This window comes from Gekko japonicus, unplaced genomic scaffold (genome assembly GCF_001447785.1).
Source record: "Gekko japonicus isolate JY-2015 unplaced genomic scaffold, Gekko_japonicus_V1.1 scaffold85, whole genome shotgun sequence".
In the NCBI taxonomy this organism is placed as follows: domain Eukaryota; kingdom Metazoa; phylum Chordata; class Lepidosauria; order Squamata; family Gekkonidae; genus Gekko; species Gekko japonicus.
This window is the reverse complement of record NW_015167531.1, coordinates 1941331-1962795: the sequence shown is the minus strand read 5'-3', so window position 1 is coordinate 1962795 and position 21465 is coordinate 1941331. Positions and strand designations below refer to the sequence as shown.

At 45.0% G+C, this 21465-nt stretch overlaps 1 protein-coding gene across 1 annotated transcript; it reads right to left on the bottom strand.

The window, feature by feature from the left end:
• Nucleotides 1-1496: 1496 nt before the first annotated feature.
• Nucleotides 1497-11104, bottom strand: LOC107112297 (phosphatidylethanolamine-binding protein 1-like). Its single transcript, XM_015413421.1, has 4 exons — nt 10771-11104; nt 5506-5615; nt 4513-4613; nt 1497-2943 (listed from the first exon to the last, which is right to left on the bottom strand). The coding sequence occupies exons 1-4, from the start codon at nt 10903-10905 to the stop codon at nt 2726-2728; spliced, it is 564 nt and encodes a 187-aa protein (XP_015268907.1). The 5' UTR covers nt 10906-11104; the 3' UTR covers nt 1497-2725.
• Nucleotides 11105-21465: the final 10361 nt, after the last annotated feature.

The window sequence follows — 21465 nt, the reverse complement described above, 5'->3', positions numbered from 1 at the left end:
ACCCTACCCCCTCATTGGTGTCCGGTGGGGGGGGGGTGGACTTCGCAACCCTGGGGGAAAGTGATGGGACTGCTTAAATGTGAGGTCTTCGCCCAAGATGGCAAGAGAGTTCCAGACTTTTGGTCCCATGACCGAGAAGGCCCCCTTCTCTGGATGCCGTGAACCTAATCTCAGAAGGCAAGGGCACCCACAGCAGGGCTTCAGAAGATGTAGTAGTAGGACAGGTTCACAAGGAAGAAGGCAGTGCTTCAGGTATGTTCATCCCAAGCCATACGGGGCTTTAAGCATCAACAACCAGCAATATATTGGAAGCCAATAGACAGGCCAACGCTGGAGTAATTATAGTCCCTGTTCAACATCTAAAAAGGTAAAGGTTTCCCTTGCTCGAAAGCCAGTCAAATCTGACTCTAGGGGGCAGTGCTCATCTCCATTTCCAAGCAGAAGAGCCAGCGCTGTCCGAAGACTTCTCCGTGGTCATGTGGCTGGCATGACTAAACGCTGAGGCGCATGGAACACTGTTACCTTCCCACTGAAGCATACCTATTTATCTACTTGCAGTTTCTTGCTTTCATACTGCTACATTGGCAGGAGCTGGGGCCAGCGACAGGAGCTCACTCCATCACGCACCACTAAGGTCTCCAACTGCTGAGCTACAGACCTTCCGGTCTGCAGCTCAGCGTCTTGACCTCTGAGCCACCACGGCCCATGTTTAACATCTACATGTCCATTTTTAATTTATTTACGTTAGTCTGCCTTTCTCAGACTGCAATGTAAATAAGTTGCAATCAATAGGATGATACAGCTAATAGGCAATGTAACAGGACTAGGAACTGCAGACATTCAAAATGGAGTGGTCATCTGAACAAAACAAGTATTAAATGTGACATGTTAAACCATGCAGAACATGGTATTAAACCAGTAGAAACACATGCATTTTCCTGGGCCAATCTGTTACTGATGCAGCCCTGTTTATAAAAATGCCCTCCTGAACAATTCTGCTTTACATAGTTTGCAAAATACCAGGAGCATGGGAGCCTTCCTGACCTCCTCAGGCAGGCCATTCCACTGGGTGGGGGCCACTACAGAGAAGGCCCTGCTCAGATAAGCAAAGTTGCCCCAGCAGGCTGTAGGTAGAGAGGCAGTCTTGCAGATATGAGGATCCTAGGCCATAAAGGGCTTTGTATGTGATAGCCAATACCTTGAATTAAAGATCAGGAACTGTTGGGCAGCCAGTGGAGAGACTGCAGAATGAATGTAATGTGCATGCTCAGCCCAGCTCCCAATAATAACCAAGCTGTAGCATTCTGTACCAACTGGAGTCTCTGAGCTGATTTTTAGGGAACTATGTAGTTACTATGTAGTAACTATGTACATTATTCTTGTATTGATGTTACCATGGCATGGACCCACCAGGCTTGCTTTTCAGAGCAATGGGTAAATAAATAAATCCAACACCACACTTGATTCTAAGCTTTTAATTGAAACACCAAACAAACAATTGCATAAACCACACCCCAGCGCCAGCAGAGGGCTTTCCATGCAAGTGACAGTTTGTGTACTAAATCAGGAGACCTCTCAGGGTATTTTAAAGGTCTACCTAACCTGTGCAGTTCCCACTTTGTGTGTTAATTCTGGCAAAACAAGACAGAAGAAAAGAAGTCATAGAACACTCCTACCCAGCCACAAGAATGTTGAGATCCTGGTGAGAGATACAGAAAAGGAGATAACAGCACCCTAAAGAAAGAATTAGAAGTCAGCAGCATTTACCAGTTGTGGCCCCATTACAATGTACTAGGTCGTCACCTTAAAGGTAGGGACAGCTTATTCTTAAATCACAGACTAGGCCATTCTACATTTATGTTGACTCTGCTGGGAGATCCTAATGACATGAGCGAGAGAGAAATCCAATTCAGGGATTTCAAAACTCAGAATGCAATCCTAAAATATATTTACTGGAACTTTAGGCCAATTCATACATGATCTCTGTGGCTGCAGCCAAAAAAAATGCTCCTCCGCTGGCATCTTTATGATAACTCAGAGATTATTTATGTCACATGAGTAGCTGAACAATTATGAGTACTTCTCATAACAAGAGCAGCAGCCCGGCTGTAGTGGAGACAACTGCAACATCTGCATGGTATCAGCGACAGCCATGGGTGAGAGAGAGCAGTAGAGGCACTTTGCAGCAGTAGAGGCACTGCCAAGGCCATTCATGAGTTGGCCTGAAGTCCCACCAGTTTTGAAGGAAATCCCTTCCAAACAAGAATGTTTGCAATGCCATCCTAAGCATAGACAGAAGTCATGGGCTTACAAGGCAGTAAACTCTGCTAGAATGAACCATTAGCACCCAGTCACAGTAGCAAATCATTAAATAGAAGGGAAAGTGACAACAACAGTGTCATTTCAAGCACACAGAAAGACCAGATTCTACCATCAGACTTTGCAAAAGATTTGCAAAAAAGCAACTGTCTAGCCAAATTTTTTTCCTCCAAATATACATTTCAGAGTTCATTGTGAATCTGAATAGCAACAAGATGGACAGCTCTCTAAGTGAGGCCAGTATGACAAATCTGACCGGAGTTGCTGTCCCCACTAACAACTAGCCAGTTAAAAAACATTTTACCAAGTCAACACTGCCAGGAGTGGCCTGGGTACCTCTACTGGTGTTCATGCCACTCATTTAACACTACAGGGCAGGGGAAGAGGGCGGGGAAATGGGGCTGTCCTACTTCCCAGAGAGCTGCTCATAGAGCTTTGGCACATAGTCATCCCATTCAGCTTGGTAGCACGTGCCCGCCAGGGGAGGGGGCAGCTTATACTTCTTGCGGAATGCTGCCACTTGGAAATTGCCACGCTGATCGCCAGATCGGTTGCTGAGAATGGGCTCGTTGCAGTTCAGCTGCTGGGGCTGCTCGTAGACCAGCCAAACATAGCGATGCAGCCCTGCAGACAGAGAGAGAGAGAGAAGCAAATGCAAGGAATCAGGATACATCTGCCTAGCACTACAAATAAAAAACCCTCAAGCTCAACATGACAACAGGAGTTTTGTGGACTGAAACAAGAAACTGCCTTAATTATCTATAAAGTAGGGATAGAAGATAGATGTGAAGGCCGCAACCCCCAGGGGGAGGGAAGTACTTTGTGGGGAAGGCTTCCCCCCCCCCCCGGCGATGCCCCCCCCCCCTTCCTCAAAAAATTTGAAAAATTGGGGGGGGGCTGGGGGGGGGGGGACTCCTACAGAATATTTTCTTTTTTAGCAGGACTAAAAATGAGACATGGTATTTCACACTGAGAATGTACAGCATGAAAAAGACCTCAGGACTTCCCAAGATCCCCAATGGAAGATAAGGACTTCCTCACTTGCAAACCAAGAAAATATTTCTTAGGAACATTTTCAATACTTCCCCTATTATCCAATTTTTTCCATTAGGAAACTTGGGAAAAGTCCTGAGGCATTTTTCATGCTGCACATTCTGAGTATGAAAAATCTTACTTTCATTTCTTATTGTACATGTAGACATGTACATTATTTACTGGAACTGTTTGTATTTAAATGTAAATAATTTGGCAACAATTAACAGGCTTTGTGTTTAATGATAATACAGACTGAAAGAGTTCAGTATTTTCACTGCTATAAAGTTTGGCTTAATATCCAAATGTGGCAGTTCTATCTCTGAAGAGTTTCTGTCCAAATAGCACACTTTCTTTTGTTCAGTACAAAAAAATTTTGTACCTTCAACTTTTATTGTTACCTACCTTTTGGATGGCAAAAATTAAAGATACACATGCTATGGTAGCATAGGGTGCAGCAGGCTGCACCTCTGTACTGGGTAAAACTGCAATGTTTCCTTACAGAAAATGAAGATATTTGTACATTTAAATTCCATAAACACACCTAATGATACAATTTTATGTGCTAAGTTATAAGTGATGTATTGCATGGTGTTCAATCACTAAAAGAAGTTCAGCTTTGATAGGAAAATACTGCATAATTTCAATTTCTCTTCCCAGTTACGGGGACTGAACTTGGGAACTTGTGTAGATTTTTGAACACAGAGTCACAGCTGCAGCCTTAATCTCCAAAATGTCCAGTTAAAGGTAGAAGTGTTGCAATGGAACATCCTCTGTCTAAGGCGCTATACAGCTGCTGCCAATAGTCAGCTAGATGGACCAAGAGCAGGACAATATAAGGTAGATTCAGATGTCTCAGCCAGAGGCCTTTCCAGGAGCATCTCTAAGATCTCCTTGAATGGGAAATGCCAGGGACTGAGCCAGGGACCTCCCCCAAGCAAAGTAGCTGGTCTACCACTGAGCCAAGGCCCTTCCCCTGTTGTTCATTGAAGAACAATTACACTTTATAATTCTTCCTGGTCCTCCATGGCCTGGATTGACAGGCCTAGAGCTTCCAGGGAACCAAACTAAGTCAGAGAATCAACTAGCCGATTGTCATGGAGCAAGTATTTACATATGCAAATGAAACACCAAGAGAAAAGGCAGCTGTTGGTCATCTACCTGTTCCTTTGGGAGGCCCAGAGCCAACGTAGTCAGACAGGACACACCCACTGCTGATATCATTGCCCTTCATGTTGGTCACCAGGAAATGGTGCCATTCTCTAAAAAGGAAGAGGAGTACAATCAAGTTCAGCTTCCCAGGGTTAAATTATGCAGTAATGTCAAGGACCAGAAGGTTCCAGTCCTGACCTGGATAGCCCAGGCAAGCCCGATCTTGTCAGATCTCGGACGCTAAGCAGGGCCGGCCCTGGTAATTTGGATGGGAGACCTCCAGAGAATACCAGGGCCAGGAGGCAGAGGCAGGCTATCAAGCCACTACTCTGAACATCCTTCATGCCCCAGTAGGAGTCACCAGAGGTTGCCATGACTTCCAGGCACATGCACACACACAAAAATGCCAACAACAAAAGAACTGGGAGGTCCTATCAAGGTTACATGCATCACATTCCCCCCCATCCCTCTACCCAGTATCTCAGGATGCATATGGTTTCTCCTGGACACATTTAATCCTCATAATAACCCTGTGGGGTAGGTTCAAGAGAGAGAGGGAGGGTTACCATCCCAGAACTTCACAGCAGAACGGAGAATTGAACCCAAATATAAAGTTAGGACTGGGTCAACATTCTAGGACACTAGCTTTTGAATCTTGCTCTCCCAGGATTTGAGATAAGAGATTTTGCCAGTCATTAGACCCAAGATCACTGTGTTGTAGTGGTTAGACTGCTGAACTAGAACCTATGGGACCCCAGGTTCAAATCCCTACTGAACCACAGAGGTCACCAAGGTGCCTTTAGCCAGTCATTCTCTCTCAGCTTAACCTACCTTAGAGAAAGATATGAGGGCAAAACATGGTATAAAGTCCATTTGCGCTAAGTTAATTAGTGCTGTTATCAACTACATTTTATACTTCTATTATTGGACTGGCATTTTTGCAAACTTCAACATCCCGTGCTTTCGAGTCAACACGTTCTGAATGAATCCTCCTCCTCTCACCTGAACTTGGGGTTGTTCCTGCTAGGGGCATCAGGGTCAGTGAGAACCAAGGTATAAAGTTTCTCTGGACTGCAATCATCCCACTCTATGTCTGTTGGGCGATTTTTAACCTGCCAAAACAAAGTTGAAAGATATCCATAACTCACAAATAAGGAAAGAAGCCTTCCTCAACAGAAAGAGTCATCATCACCCCTTTGGGTTGGGATCTGAGTTGCCAGTTTTACCTCCCCAAAAGGCACCTGCGCCTTTAGCAGCAGAAATGTAGTAGCTGAAGCTTCCCATTATCACTCTGCCTCTATTAATGCCAAAGAAGGGAGGCATGAAGCAGCCAAGTATCTCTCCACCATTTCTGGATCCAGCTCTGTTAAGAATCCTCTCCCCAAGTTGAGGATTACATTTTAGTTGTCTGGGGTTTTCAATCCTTCTGGAAACCAATATGGGCTGAATAAATGGGTGAGAGAGGAAATAATGAACACATACTTCGATATTTAAATTTCTGTACATTAGGCACAGAAACTCTTACTAGGAAAAAACTGGAAATCTTATCAAGGGTCTGTAGAGCCTAGTGTGCTGTATGACTTCCTGGGATCATACGGTAGAGATTTTCCCCAGCCCTGTTTGCAAAGCAGTGTTTTAAAGGCATTCTGTGGCCAAGCAAGATGAATGAGCCAGTCACAAGGAAATGCAGGCCACTTTGAGGAGCACTGACACGAGGAGCAGAGCTTTTGGGATTATCAAATTTTGCCAGAAGGGAGTAGGAAGATGGTGGGCCGACAACTGCCCCATTCCATCACCAGAGATTCCGCTTATCCACATTCCTCCTTTGACTCCCATCTTACAACTTTTACAAACTCAAAACAAACGTAATAATACTTTTCCCTCTCCTGTTTGCCATGGCCAAGGAGACCACAGTCACGGCCTGGTTTCCCCTTACCTGCAAGGTGTCCCATTCCAAGGACACAGGAGGGTTACAAAAGCGTTAACACTCAACGCATTTAAAATAGGGGCATACCAACTTCCAACACAGTATAAATAAACTAAGGAAAGAGTGACTCAGCATGGTTGGGGGGGTGACATCATTCTAAGTGGGTATAGATGTTGTCTCCTTGAATGGGATGCTTCTTGTTGTCTTAACCTGGGAGCTGCCCTGTGACCCCTCCTCTCTCTCCCTTTGTCCTCTCACTTTCTGCACATGGCTTTCCATGGAGACATGTCTCTGCAGGTCTCTCCCGTAGATACAATGCCCCCATATTCCCATACACACGATGCTGGATTAGCTGGCCATTTGTACTAGGGAAAAGGTAAAGGTAAAGGTTCCCTTGCTCAAAAGCCAGTCGAATCCGACTCTAGGGTTGCGGTGCTCATCTCCGTTTCAAAGCCGAAGAGCCAGCGCTGTCCGAAGATGTTTCCGTGGTCATGTGGCCGGCATGACTAAACACCAAGGCGCACGGAACGCTGTTACCTTCCCACCGAAGTGGTCCCTATTTATCTACTTGCAATTTCTTGCTTTCGAACTGCTAGGTTGGCAGGAGCTGGAACTAGAGACGAGAGCTCACTCCGTCATGCGGCGCACTCGGGTCATGAACTGCTGAACTACCGACCTTCCACAGCCTGCAGTTCCACAGCGTCTTAACCACTTGAGCCACCGCAGTTCAAGTACTAGGGAAAGCACTCTTTATATTAGGTTTCTTTCTCTTCTTTCATTCACAACCTGGATATGAACTGGATCTACCTGAATATACTGCATGGGATATTTATTTGCAATATACTGCTTGGGAGATTTATTTACTGGCTCCCAGTATGATGCTTCTATGACTGGGCAAAACTCTGCTGTATTAATCAAATATCCCAATACAGATCACTCGCATACATTTCTTCAGCACTGAGTAAACAAAACAGGAACCTTGTAGCAATCACCAGCGCTAACTGGTTTGTTGTTGTAGCTTTGGAGCCAACCAGTTTTTCCACTGGTGGAAATGGGAGAAAAGAGTCCCCTTTGACCACCAAACAAGGCTGTGCTGGAGATCATAGGGACCTGCAAGGACTAAAGCCATGAAGGATGGGGGCTAAGGAGGGGGATTTGGGGAAACTGAGTGAAACCTGCTTTGAGCCTACATTTATTCTTTAAAGTACTCCTTTTTGGTTTTCCTACAACAAACTAAGGCTGTGTTCAAATATCAAAATAAAATAAAGGTCTATACACCACGGTCTGAGCAAATCCCACTTAATTTGTGACATCTGAGTGTCCTAACAAGTTGGGGCAGGGAAACTGTAGCTTGGCACCAAAATGAAATTTCAGTAAATAATTAACCTTGGTATGCATCGTAGTTTATTCTGAGATATGAATTCACAAGCCTCAGTTTTCTGAGTATAGCTGCCCTTTTGGATAGCTAGGAAAGACCTCTCTTTGCCAACAGAGATCAATGCTAAAAGAGCTTCCTATGTTCAGACTTGCAGCTGATTGATGTTTCAACACACACGGGTCAGAGGGGGTGTCAACATCACTCTGAATTCTAAGCCCAGGACCTAACTAGATATAAGGGACTTGCACATGGTCACAGAGAGAAAGGAAAAGGCTGTTTCAGTGCAGAATGCAAACTTTGCACCCAGAAGGTCCCAGGGTTCATTCAGTTCTTGGCATCACCAGTTAAAAGGGGGAAGCAAGTGTGCAGAAAGACATTTGTCGATCCAGTGTCCCACAGGGCTTCTGCCAATCAAAGTAAACAATGTGAATCAATAATAAGTTAGTGTATAAATCACCTGCATTTTGTGTGTGTGCATGCAACTGAATTGAGGTTTTGAAACACATTGGCCAGTGCATGTCATTATCACTCCAAGGCTGAATTCTAAGCTCCTCCTCCCAAGTTCAGCCACCCCAGGCATTTGCTTTGCTTGATGGCTTCTGCAGTTATCTCTGGGACAACTCCAAGCGGCCCTGGTGCTGCGACTTTGTACCTCTGGCAAAGCACTGCAAGGTCCCGGTTTATAAAGGAAATGAAAGCCAATCCAGGAGCGTTCCACTGCAGGCTATACAGGAGTCAAAAGGTAGCATTTGGGCATGTAACTCCAATCATCCACCTGTGATATGAAGCAGATTAGTCTAGAATAAGGCAGTTGAGGGGATGATGCCACTTCCGATAACATTTAATTCTCCTCTATATTTGAAAAAAAAATTACTTGTAAATAAAAAAACTTGCACTTCAGAAGGCCGACAGTGCTAAAAATTTTCAATATGCATGCTTTCTGCTTGCACAGAATTGATTTAACATTGGGGGGGGGGCAACATTAAAAAATGGCATGCCCCCAGTTGCAAGCTAGAGTAGTGAAGTCCACTCTTCCACCCCTGAATTTTACTACCTCCTGTACCTGGACAACACAAAGAGTTTTCTAATGGGAGATCCAGAATAACATGAGAAGGGGGCTGGTAAACTCTAATGCTACCATAATGGAGGTCCATAAATGTTAATCACCTGCTTTTTATTTGCACACCTCTACAGCACACCTGTGTATTCTCCTAGGATGCTCTCACACTTTCCCCTTTCTCCTCTAAGTGAATAATCAGAGCCACTCCTACTACCAATTTACTCAATTAGTAGCCGCCTTGGCCCTTTACGGGCAAGGAAGAGCCTCTGAGCATCTATGCAGGGTGCATTTCTTTTCTCATTGGGGAATAACCAGAGCCACACTGTGAGGACAACAACCTGGAGGAGGGAAAAACACTCTGCTCCTTTTACAAATCTTAACAGAATCTTCTTTACCAGGGGATGTTCCGGGCCAGGAAAAAGCTTCATCTGCCCATTTCCATACATCATGCCTCTGTTAAAGGAGCAGGCTAGGGTTTTTTCCTCTCTCCAGGATGTTGGCAACCCAAAAGCCCTGAGGTAGGACAGCTGCCAGGGCCCAGGATTCCTGGAAAGACACACTGCCCCAGAGCCCCCCCAACTACATGCTGTGTTCCTATCTGCAAGTACAGAACCAACCCCATCCGGGGAAAGGATATATGGACAGTAGAAAGTCTCACAAATGGGCAGGGGAAAGTATAAAGGACACACAGACAGGTGGGGATGTGGCTGGCCTGGAAGGAAGGCATGAGTGGGGGTCCTCCTGTGGCTGGACACCCTGCACCTGGGGACCCCCAAAACTTGGAACCAGCCCTGGATTAGGCAGGCCAGTAAGAATCTCAGCCGAGGCACTGCGGGCGTTAGGGCTGCGTCAGAACAAAAGAGGGGCATCCCAATGGCACACGGTTCCTACCCATTTCCTATAAAAGAGGCGCATCACAATATGTTTGCCGAACAATGACACACGGTCCCTGCGGATTCACAACTGCACGCACTTCTTGACTGAACCGGAGGAATCTCATTCCGAGCTACACGTTTCGGGCAAGCGGGAACAGGCCTGGCGTTGCCACTTGATCGGGTCCCGAGTCTAACCCGGCGCGTTCCTGCAACCGCAAACTCCGCCCGGGTGTGCAGCCCCCACCCACCCCAATCCAGGCCACCCGCCCTCGGGACACGGGGGGCGCAACTACTGCAGCCTGGCACCAAAGGAGGCGGGCCGAATTGGGGCCTGCGTAGTTCGCTGCACGTCCCGGTCGCCCCTTGGACTCTTTGGTTTCAGTTACTGACGTTTGTTTCTTCGTTTTGCAAACTCTTTCCTTTCCCCGAGCCTCCCATGGCACGCGAAGGGATCTCTTTCTTTATGCAAAATGCCCCCGGGATGCCATCAGAAACGAGTTAGTTTTCAAAAAAAGAGAAGCTCCGGGACACGACTTGTCTTGTAGAGCCAGAATCCCTTTCCTAGAATCCCAAACGCGCACGCTACCACTTCTCGTCAGCAAAAGCAGCAGCACTATGCGCATGTATCAAGTTTTCATGGGTACCTCCCCCTTTTGAATCTGTCGAGATCTAAATACAAGGATCCCGGGCTAGGCCAGGCCTTGCATCTAACGGGTCTGCTCGACTTCTTCCTCTTGGAACTGAAGGGGGGGGGGGGGGTCTGCAAAAGCACTAAAGAGGATGGATTTGAAATAGGATTATGCCAGGCATTGATTATTTCGAATGCACTAGATCGAGGCCTAGGGAATTCTTATTCCTGCATAGCTGCAGCCTGCATTGCTCTTCCCGTTGCATTTGAGAGACAGGCGCATGCAGAAGAAAACAGAGCCTACTTGCTTCGAGCGCGTTCAGGGTCGGTGAGAACCAAGGTATAAAGTTTCTCCGAACTGCAATCATCCCATTCTATGTCTGTCGGGCGATTTTTAACCTGGGTGGGAGTGAGCACTTTGCCCAGCTCGTCGATCTCCACTCCCCCATAGCGGACCCGCAGAGGCTTGGCCGGCTTCTCGTCCACCTCAGTGAGGCTCAGCGGGCCGCCCCATGCGCCAAGATCCACCGCCATCGTTGCAAGACACCGTTGCGCCGCTCCTCTCGCCGCTAAACCGCCCAGAAGGGCGCGCACACCCAGCAACCCCAGCCTGAAGCGCAGAAGCTCGCGGTTGGTGAGTGACAGCAGTCCCAGGCACGTGGGCTCGCTTCTCTGCGTTCTTATTGGCTTGGGAGGGAGGGGATGCTCGGGGAGGGGGCAGGTCTAAGGCTCTACAAGGTTAGGTTAGAGATAGTGAAGCCTGCTGCGGATGAGTGGACTTCTCCCTCTCCACTCTGGCGTACTTTGGATCATGTGCCGAGGAGCCACAGCCTAACTGCTAATTTCCCTAGGATGTCCTGTACAAAGACAAGCAATCTGAGAAATACCCCAAACTGGGGGCTCACAGAAGAAGAAGAGGAGGAGGAGGAGATTGGATTTATACTCCGCCCTTCACTACCCAAAGGAGTTTCAGAGCGGCTTACAAACTCCTTTCCCTTCCCCTCCCCACAACAGACACCCTGTGTGGTAGGTGGGGCTGAGAGAGCTCTGACACAAACTGCTCTTTTTCAAGGACAGCTCTGACAGAACTATGCCTTGCCCAAGGTCATCCATCAGGTTCGAGTGGAGGAGTGGGGAATCAAAGCCGGTACTCCCAGATTAGAGTCCGTGCACTTAACCACTACACCAAACTGGCTCTTTGGAAGTGACCTCTGGGACATTTCTTAGATTACCTGCCTTTTTCCCTACCGGACTATTAGCAGTTCAGAGGTCCTCCTGGTCATGGCTACAGCATAACTTATCCTGGTATGGTCTGTACCTGTAACATAGTCTCCCACATTTATCCATGGCCAGGAAAGCAAATAGCATTGTTTTATTTCTGAAATGATATAAAGAGAGCATATCAAGTGTTCATAACTATGGTAATGCACTTTCAGGAAGGTACCCTCCCTGCACCCCACAGACTCATGCATGCTTGAGTCCTAACCTAGCACCACAGTCTCAATCCAAATCCTTTTCCATGTCAGTGCTTGAAAATGAGCCTTAAGGCACCCTGCAATAGATCCATGTGGTCAGCCATGTTGGTCTGAAGCAGTAGAACAAAGTTTGAGTCCGGTGGCACCTTCAAGTCCAACAAAGTTTAATTCAAGGTATGAGCTTTCATGTGCACACACACTTTCCAATGTATTTGAAAAATGTATCCTTCCAATGTATTTGGAAAAAAATGTGCCTGCACATGAAAGTGTCAACATCCATGTGTTCTATAAGTCTGGTTGTAGATCATATCAATCTGTTTGACAGGAGCTGACAGCTCAGAGTGTCAGTAGAGCTGGCTCCAATTGGCTCTGCCTAGCTGAGAGCAGAGCTAATTCACAGTGACTCAGCATTGGCTCCTGATTGGACAATGCTTGTATATATGTGATGCTGTACAATGTACCATTCTTTCTGATGGAAACCTGGTGTCTGCGTGAGCATTTTGTCATTCTGTGCAATATATTGGTGGAGGCTCGTGTGAATAAATTGTATATAGTTTTACACCAAACCTATAAGACTTACGTTTTCTTTGATACTCTCACACCACTCGCAACCTGCAGTGGGCTAGCACCGCGCAAACCTCGACAGAAAGCTCGTACCCTGAATAAAACTTTATTCGTCTTAAAGGTGCCACCGGACTCTAAATTTGCACCCTGCAATGTCAGCCTTCCATTCCATATCCCAGCAAGGTTCCCCTTTTTTGGAATTGCTGCAAAAGGGGTTTAGGACAATGGTGCTTTAGCATATCTTTAAATCAAAACAACGGCCACTGGCTTGGCTTTTAAATCAGTTCTTGCAGAGCAAACACAGCGGACAGGATGCAGCAAGGGGGCCCCAATGTGGTGCCCACGGCGCCCACTGACACCTTTCCTGGTGCCCACCAAGTGTTTTTAGAAAGTGGTCAGGGCCAAGTGGGGCTTTTGCCCAGCAGGCCTTCTGATGGGCTCTGCAGATTTTTAAAAACGTTGCTTTGGCATTCGCTGCCACCACAGCACAAGGACCTTCACTGTGTGACTGAAGGTAAGATGTGGCAGAAATTGTGTTGCTGGCTCCACCTCCTGCAGCAGCTGTGTTGTGGCAGCTGTTTGGGGGCTGTACCCTTCCCCACTATGTCAGAATTCCAAAGGCACTCACCACCAGTGTTCCTTCTAAGCTGAGTTAGTGTGAGCTAGCTCACAGTTTATTAGCCTCCGGCTCACACATTTTTGTCTTAGCTCAGGAAGGATGGCTCCGGAGCAAACTAATTTATGGAGGAGCCAAATTGCTTGCTCACCACTTTAATGCCAGTAGCTCACAAAGCAGAATTTCTGCTCACAAGACTCCACTGCTTAGAGGGAGCATTGCTCACCACAGGCTCAAAACATTTTGGGATTCACATGGGTCTGTTTGCTCTGTAATCCACTGCAGTAAAGTGTTATACCCTGAATGCGAGCCACCCTGAGCCTGTTCGCAGGGGAGGGCGGGATAGAAATGTAACAATAAATTAAAAAAAAAACTGGCTGCCATCTCTTGCAATCACAGCTGCACACCAGCTGCTGCTCATATCCCACGGGAAAAAAGGATCCAGTCTTAAGAATAATGACAGAGGAGTAGCTGTGCTAGTCTATTGCAGCAAGATTAAACAGCAGTCCAGAGGCACCTTAAAGACCAACAAAATGTATTCATAAGCTTTTAGAAGTCAAAGAAAACTCTGTCAGAGAAGAGGTGCTACTGGACTCCTATTTTTAGAACAAAAGTGCGACAGCCCCGATAACACCTCCCCATATTTAAGATCACCCAGCAAGCTTTCATGGCAAAGTATGCACTCAAACCTGGGTCTCTTAGATCCTAGTCCAGCGCTCTACGTACTACTGTGTACACATAGCCTGAGACACAATGAAATATTACGACTTTTGCACAAAGATGTCACATGGTTGGTGCATCTCCAAGCAATTATACTAATGCCCATCTCCAGTTTTTTTTAAGTGGCAGAAGGCCTTAATTTGAGCATATCTAGGATTCTTAAATGTTCAAAGGCTCCTAAGCATCCTCCAATTAAGACTTAAAAATTGCAGATATGTATTAGCATAACTGCTTGGAGGTGCGCCACCTTGTGGCAACTTCAGCCTAAGGTCTGCGATTTTTGCAAGGGTTTATCTGTCAGTGTTCAGCATTGAAGAATAAATTTCCCCTCATTTGCACATGCTTTCTCCCTGCAGCTGTTGCATAACTCACATATCAGGGTATTACCAACCTCACTGCATTGAACAACATGGTTATGAAAAGCTGGTATACCAATGAAATACACCAAGAAACCAGGCCTATGGTTGAGACGGCAGTAAAACATCTACACTGGCCTCCCCTGCCCTGTTCCATCTACTGTGGCTGATTCCCTTCCATGTGTTATTCCATCTACGGCACATATAGGTTGGGCTGGGATCCATTAATTGTGTCATAGATCGCCATCTATTGTTATTTAAATAAGTATGTGATGCCACAGGTTTTAACAATTTACTATGATTTTATACTCTATGCTAATTGATTGCTTATGTTTATACTTGTACCCCGCTCTGAGCCGGCTGTGCAGGGAGAAGGGGCTAGAAATTGAATAAAATAAACAAACAAAATGCAGACCTGGGGACATGGATGCAATGTATTCATGCCAGCTCACCTGTTCATTGCCATGCACATCATACACTTTATATGCTTCCATTATTAGAGACAGTCCCTGTTTTCTAGTACCCATCTTTGGTAAGTCACTAGCTCTGTTTCGTCCTTATCTATATATCAAATAGACATGCAACCCCACTCTGCAAATCAGAATGTTTGCACAACAGGATTGTACAGGAGTAGGGTATAGGGGAAGTTTTTTTTTTTAATGGGAGTACCCTTCCCCCCAAAATTACAGCAATATCTACGCATGTGCAGAACAGTGACATCTGCACATGCTCAGATATAACAGTGCTAAAAAGAAGTTTGAGCAGTATGTTGTACTGCAGTAGCTACCCAAGGTGCCATGAGAAAAGGTGGTGGCAGCAATCACATCAAGCAGGCAACCAGGGGAAGCTACGGCCAGCTATGGTTTGTTGTTGTTCAGTCGCACAGTCGAGTCCGACTCTTCGCGACCCCATGGACCAGCTCCCGCCAGGCTTTCCGGTCTTCCGCCGTCCTCTGAAGTGTGCTCAATTTCATGTTCGTTGCATCTATGACACTGTCTAACCATCTCATCCTTTGCCGTCCCTGTCTTCTTTGACCTATGGTTTACCTCCCCCACAAGTCTGCTTTTTTGAAGTGCCAGACAGGTCTGGAAAGATAAATGGGTGACAGGGAAAGCAGACTAGGTGGGCAGACAAACTAGAAGAGCAAGGAGGCAGCTGGTCAGACAAGGCAGGAAGAGCATGAAGAGAAAGCAGAAGGAAATAGGGAAGACTTGAGATGGGCCATGACTCCGGGGCAGAGCATTGGCTTTTCATGCAAGATCCCAGATTCAATCCCTAGCATCTCCAGCTAAAAGGATCAGGTGAAGTGAAAAACCTCTGTCTGAGACCCTGGAGAGCAGCTGCAAATTGGAGTAGACAATACTGATCTTTTTTTAATTATTATTAATAGCTTTATTAACCCTCTCCTAAAGAGGAGAGATATTTCGCTTAAGGTCAAGAAAGGGGGAGGGTATATAGATGGATAAAGAAAAGAGTGAGTGGTGTTAATATATTAGTATATTAATCTTTTCATGTTAAGAATTAGAGTCAATCACTGCTTCTGTAGACCGGCGTTCTTTTCTTCTTCCATCTCTGTTAACCAGGCAATTAGTGTGTTAGTAGTGTCCTTCTGGGAGTTAGTTTCTTTTTCAAAGTGTAATCCAAAAAATAGAAAAGTTTCTAGAGTCTGGGGTCTTTGCTTCTCTTGTCTCTCAGATTATACTTCAAGGCAGTCGCTCCTTTGGGTTCCTCGTCCTTCAGCTCTCCCTCCGAGCTACTGTCTTCCACATTCAGTTCTGTCATCCACTTGGCCAGTTCTGCCTCTTCTTCTTTGCTGGCGTGCCTTTCTAGAAAGTCTTGAGCCTTAAAGATAGAGTCAATCTTTTCTCTCTTTTCCTTGAACTTGAAAGTCAGTCCTTCGGGCACCAGCCATTTGTAGTTTGTTTGATGGTTTTGTAGAAATCTGGTCAGTCCTTTATATTCTTTTCTTTTCATTCTTATTTCACATGGAACATCTTTTAGAGTTCTTATCAACTGATCTCCGATTTTCTGGGGTGTAGCTGATGTCATCTTTAAGATCTGATCTCTGAGACGTTGCTTTGTAAATTTTACAACCACTTCTGCTTGCAACTTATTTTTTCTTGTATAATTGGAATCGGCCCTGTAGGTCACATCCATTTCTTCTTTTATTTTTTCCGCTTCGTTGCCAGTTAGTGGAGCCAAGGCTGTCGCTAGTATGTCTCTTAGATCCTCTCCAATTTCTTCCTTCAATCCCTGGAACCGAAGAATTAAGTTTGCTTTTTCCATTTGAAGCATTAATAATTTCTTGTCTTGTTTTTCCTGATAGTTTTCAACTTTAATGACCTTCTTCTTAACTTTTTGTACTTCTTCGACTGATGCCAGACATTTCTTTGCGATGTCATCTACCTTTTCAGCTGTCTCTGTCATTTTTTTCTGTTGTAAAATATAGGCACATTCCATAGAATCAAGTTTCTGGTTAATCTTTTGCAGTTCTTCCAGCAGATGGCGCGCAAGAGCACCTTCTTGTTGATTGACAGCAGATCCAGCAAGGGAAGGGCTTTGGCAGGATAGACCAACAGCCTGGCTTGGTAGAAGACTGTTTCATATGGGAAGTGAAGGAGAAACCAAGCAAGTGAGGGGAGAAGAAAGCCGAGCTGGAGCAAAAGAGGGAGAAAAAGAATTTCCCCTCCCTGTCAGTTCCTTGTGCTCCTCCTTATTTTTAACCTACGGACAATCCTTTTCGAAATTCATAGTGTGAGTTGCTAGAACGGTCATTCTTCACAGTTCAGTGCCCCCATCAAAGTCTCTGGAGGCTAAATCCTTGGAATGGACCAAATATAATGGTGGGAATTCTGTATACACAGCACTCCTAATGGGTTTTCTCCCCATGCAGGGAACTACAGCATGAGTGAAGGGTCAGTTAAGTATTTCTCCTCCATACCATTTTCTTGGCCTAAAATGGCCCCATAAAACTCCAGTCTGGGGAAATGGTGTGGGGAAAGGCTTAGCCCACCTCTTCCCTCATATCATAGTCCTAATCTGAACTGGGCTTCCGCATGTCTGCTATTCTGGCAACTCCCATTTTGTCTGGTTGGACCCTTAGAACAGAGAAGGGATACATCTCTGTAGTGCAGATGCATGTAAAATGTGCATACTAAAACACATGTCTACTGTCTGCCATTTCACACACTGCAGTTGCCACGGTTCATTTTGAACTGCTGGTAACTTATTTTAGCGTAATTACGGTGTTCTTTAACAAGAATAATGACCCGCCTAGCTTTTACAGGGTGAAAAACTGGCTATCACATATTACATGAATGCAGCACACAGAAGGTGAAGCAGAACCTCAAGTGCCATGCAATAGCATAGTGGGCTCAGACTGCAATCTTTGGCATGAGAACTGGGTTGTACTACCAAGTTTGTCCCTTATTCCTCTGTAAAGTGTTGGAGAAGGGGCCATATTCCACAACCTGCAGTGCAATCTCCACCAGGGAAGTTCTTCCTGAATTGCTTATCTGTGGGAAAGAAGCAGAGCTTCTCATCTCTGCATATATTTACATCCTCATTGTCAATACCTGGCTACAATTCAACACCAAGGAAACTTTAGTCCAGATATGCAGCAAAAGAAAATGGTGGAATGGAGTGGACCAGAATGCAAGTGAGGCTGGTCACATTTCTAAATGCTCACTGATGTGAAAACTCTCTGCCAATAAAATTAAATTAAAAAAAATAAAATAATTTGTGGCTGAAGGTTCTAGTACAGCCCTTCACATGCTATTATCACAATTTTCAGGGGATTATTACAGAGGGACTCGCTCCCCTTCAGTTTGTAGTGGTAGAGTCCATTCTACAACCACAGCACCCAGACCACCTTATGACCACCTCATTCCATGGCATTTTTAAAACCAGGCCTGAAGCATCACAACACCCATTCACTCAGTGGTTAAGCATGCCAGATTGTGGCCCTTATTAAGTACCATATATTCAGTGGACCCTATTTTAGTGTAAGGGTCAAAGTACACAGGATAGGGTTTTGTGACTGGATGGCCCAATATATCGTTTGCCCTTAAAAGCAGTTGCTAATATGAGACATGTTCATGATGGTAGGGAAAGCTGTCAGGTTAACCCTTTCCATGTTATTTTCCTGACCAAAAATGCCCCACCTGCCTGCTTTAAGCCCTGGAAAGAAAAAACACTGTCCGGTACCCACACTGGGCCTTCCTTTGTCCCAACTGGGGCTTAAAGCAACTGAAGGAAGGAGAATTTTGGATCAGGGAAGTAGCACAGAGGGGTTATGGCTTGTTTTAACTAATTTAATTGATGTGTTTTCATGATTTCAAGAGATGATGATTCTTGTATAAATAGTTGTTAGCTTGCTTGAATCCTGATTACAGCTACATCAGGAGAAACACAGGGTGTATAAAACATTTCTAGGTAAGTGAATAAAGCAGATAACACCTCTCAAGTCATGTAACTCCATCAGCATTGGATTATTTGGGGCCGATTCATGCACACACCATTGGCCAAGGATCCCGCACGTGTAGACTGGAGGGGGGGGGGAGGGGGAACAAACCAAAAAGCCAGTGCAGAGAGATGAGCCTCAAAAGGGTGTTTGAAAAGTGGATGAAGGGCTGTTTTAGAGTGGTAAACCTAATGCATATCAAGCACAACTGGACTCTTCTTTCGAGGCACTGTGAAAATTAAGACGCTCCTCTCCCTCTTCTTATTTATTTATTTTATTCCTTCTATTTGTATCCCACTCTCCCCCACTATTGTGGGGCACAGAGTGGGTCACAACATGTAATAAACGGAACATAATCAAGTTTATTATGGTCATAGACCAGTATAATAGAAGACAAGTAAATACAGTTAAGGGAGCAGTAAAATTATAAAATATAATGGCATTAAAATTATAAATAAGGATCTAAAAACTTTAAAATACAGATATAATAGAATCAAAATTATGATCAAAAGTTAGGTTTAGGCCTATCTGTACTTTATCTCTTTCCTAGTTTGGTATGCCAACCAACCAAATTTGGCAACCATCCCAGTCAGCTTTTGATTATCTCCTGCCAGCATAATTGACAAAAGTATCCTTCTATTACGACCTGGAAAGGAGTTAACTATAGGCTTGATCAAAACTTCCCTGATATTATGATATATGAGACAATCAAAAATTACATGTTCCAATGTTTCATCAGATCCCATTCCACGTATACAACTTTTCCTCAGTGATCTAGTAAATCTGGCCTCCATTATGGCTGAGGGTAAGGCGTTGTATCTTAATAGGGTAAAAATTCTTCTATGATTGCTGATATCTAAATATTTGATGTAAGATCTCACAACTATCTTGTTAAGTGTACTTACATCAAATACAGGGCTCCTAATCCTACTCACGCCCATCTGTCGTTCAACATCTAATATTCTTTGTTTTAGAACTGATCTAGCCTGATCATATCCCAAAGACAGTATAAACTGTTTTGAAAAACCATAACAGACCAGTTTATGTTCTATCTTTTTCCGCCATAAAGGAACAAAGTTATCTTGCATCATAGTATGGGAAAGGCCAATAGGTAAAAAAATCAATTTTGACCAATAATAAAACACAAAACATAATATAGTTAAAACATACCAATTTAAAAATTTCAGACATTTGCAATACCAGATGGCACATAATACTGCTATGGACACTGACCCAGGGGAAGAAAAGGTGGAGGAAAACGCAGGAAAATCTATAGGTGGGAATTCTCCTGACCTCACCCGTATGCTTTGCAGTACATTTCCGTTTTACAGGCCCGTTTTTCTGATTTGTTGGCCCTTTCTTGACTCTAAATGAGGCCCGCTTTTCCTCTTAGTGGTGGAAAGAGCCCAATTAGGAAAGAAAGAGGTCACTGCCCATGAGGTAAAAGGAGAGAGAGAGAGAGAATTGTGTCTCATGATTTTTGTTATGCCCCTGAAAGAAACTGTCCTCCAAACACAACAGGTGTAGCAACTTGGAGTACTTTATCAAACAAATGCCCGTTTTTCCCTAGCACGTTTTAAAAGCCCTGTTGGTCCTCACTGCATTTGTACAGCCCTTCCCCTTCAAAAGCAGATGGGAGTCCTTGCAAATGGGGCTCATGCAGCATACACACTGGCCACAATAATCACTGCCTTGCACGCAGTGGATGGTGAGACCACACATCTGCTCTGTCAGCACTTATACAGGATCTCCTTACTCCCATTTCTCTGACATCAAACAAGTGATTGTTAACAAGCTTTGGGAAGATACCAAAGCACTTATTGAACATGAATATCAAATGCAAAAGTCTGAAATTTATACCTTGCATGTCCAGAATACCTCCATCTGATGGTCTGTATTTTGCCCCATGTTGGTTTTTTTCTGGGTTCTCCACTTCTTTCTTCTCCTTGGCTCTTTTTACCTTCCTCGAACATTTTCTCTGCTGATTCCTTGATCCCCTGACCGTAGTCAGTTGTCTCCTCCTTAGTCAGTTTTCCATTTCGCTTGCAATCCATTCGGTTTCCCCAGCAAGTCGGAAGGACGGCTCTGCTATTTTTGCAAACCCTGCCAATGATAGGATGGCTGCAACCAGAAATGCTTAGCTATCCTGGACTGGTTGGAGAGGCAACTCCCTTTCATTGCAAACAATTTTGTATTTTCTTCTCCTCCAGTTTACGGGGTAGATTATTCCTGATGTTTTTGCATCTTGCAGACAACATAATTGTGGGGTTTTTTGCTCTTGGCCTAGGTTGGCTTATGTCTCTGATGGCTCATCTCTGATGATGTTTGCTCGCCTGTGTGTGTTGCTAATGTATTTGCTTAGCACGCACTCCGCTTTGGGTTTCTGGGGAATATAATCTTTCCCTCAGGATGGGGAGGAGACTGTTGCTAGGGAGCTTTTCCAAATGCACACCTGTAGAAGGTACAAATACTGTAGATGCAGTGGGTCAGAAGTAATTGGCACAAACATAGAGCTCTCACCTCCCTCTCTCTCTGGCACATGGGTGAGGGCAGCTGGGGCAGTGCTAGGAGACAGGTGTGGAGAGAAGGTATGGAGGAAGTTACTTGCTGTGCAATCCTAGACAGAGTTGCACCTTTTTAAATCCACTGACATCAGTAGGCTTAGGAGCAGTGTTCCCTCTAAGCTGAGTTAGTGTGAGGTAGCTCACAGTTCTTTTACCTCCAGCTCACAGAATTTTGCCTTAGCTCAGGAAGGATGGCTCCAGAGCAAACTAATTTATGCAGGAGCCAAATTGCTTGCTCATAACTTTAATGGCAGTAGCTCACAAAGCAGAATTTTTGCTCACAAGACTCCACAGCTTAGAGAGAGCACTGCTTAGGAGGGTATAGCTCTGCTTGGGA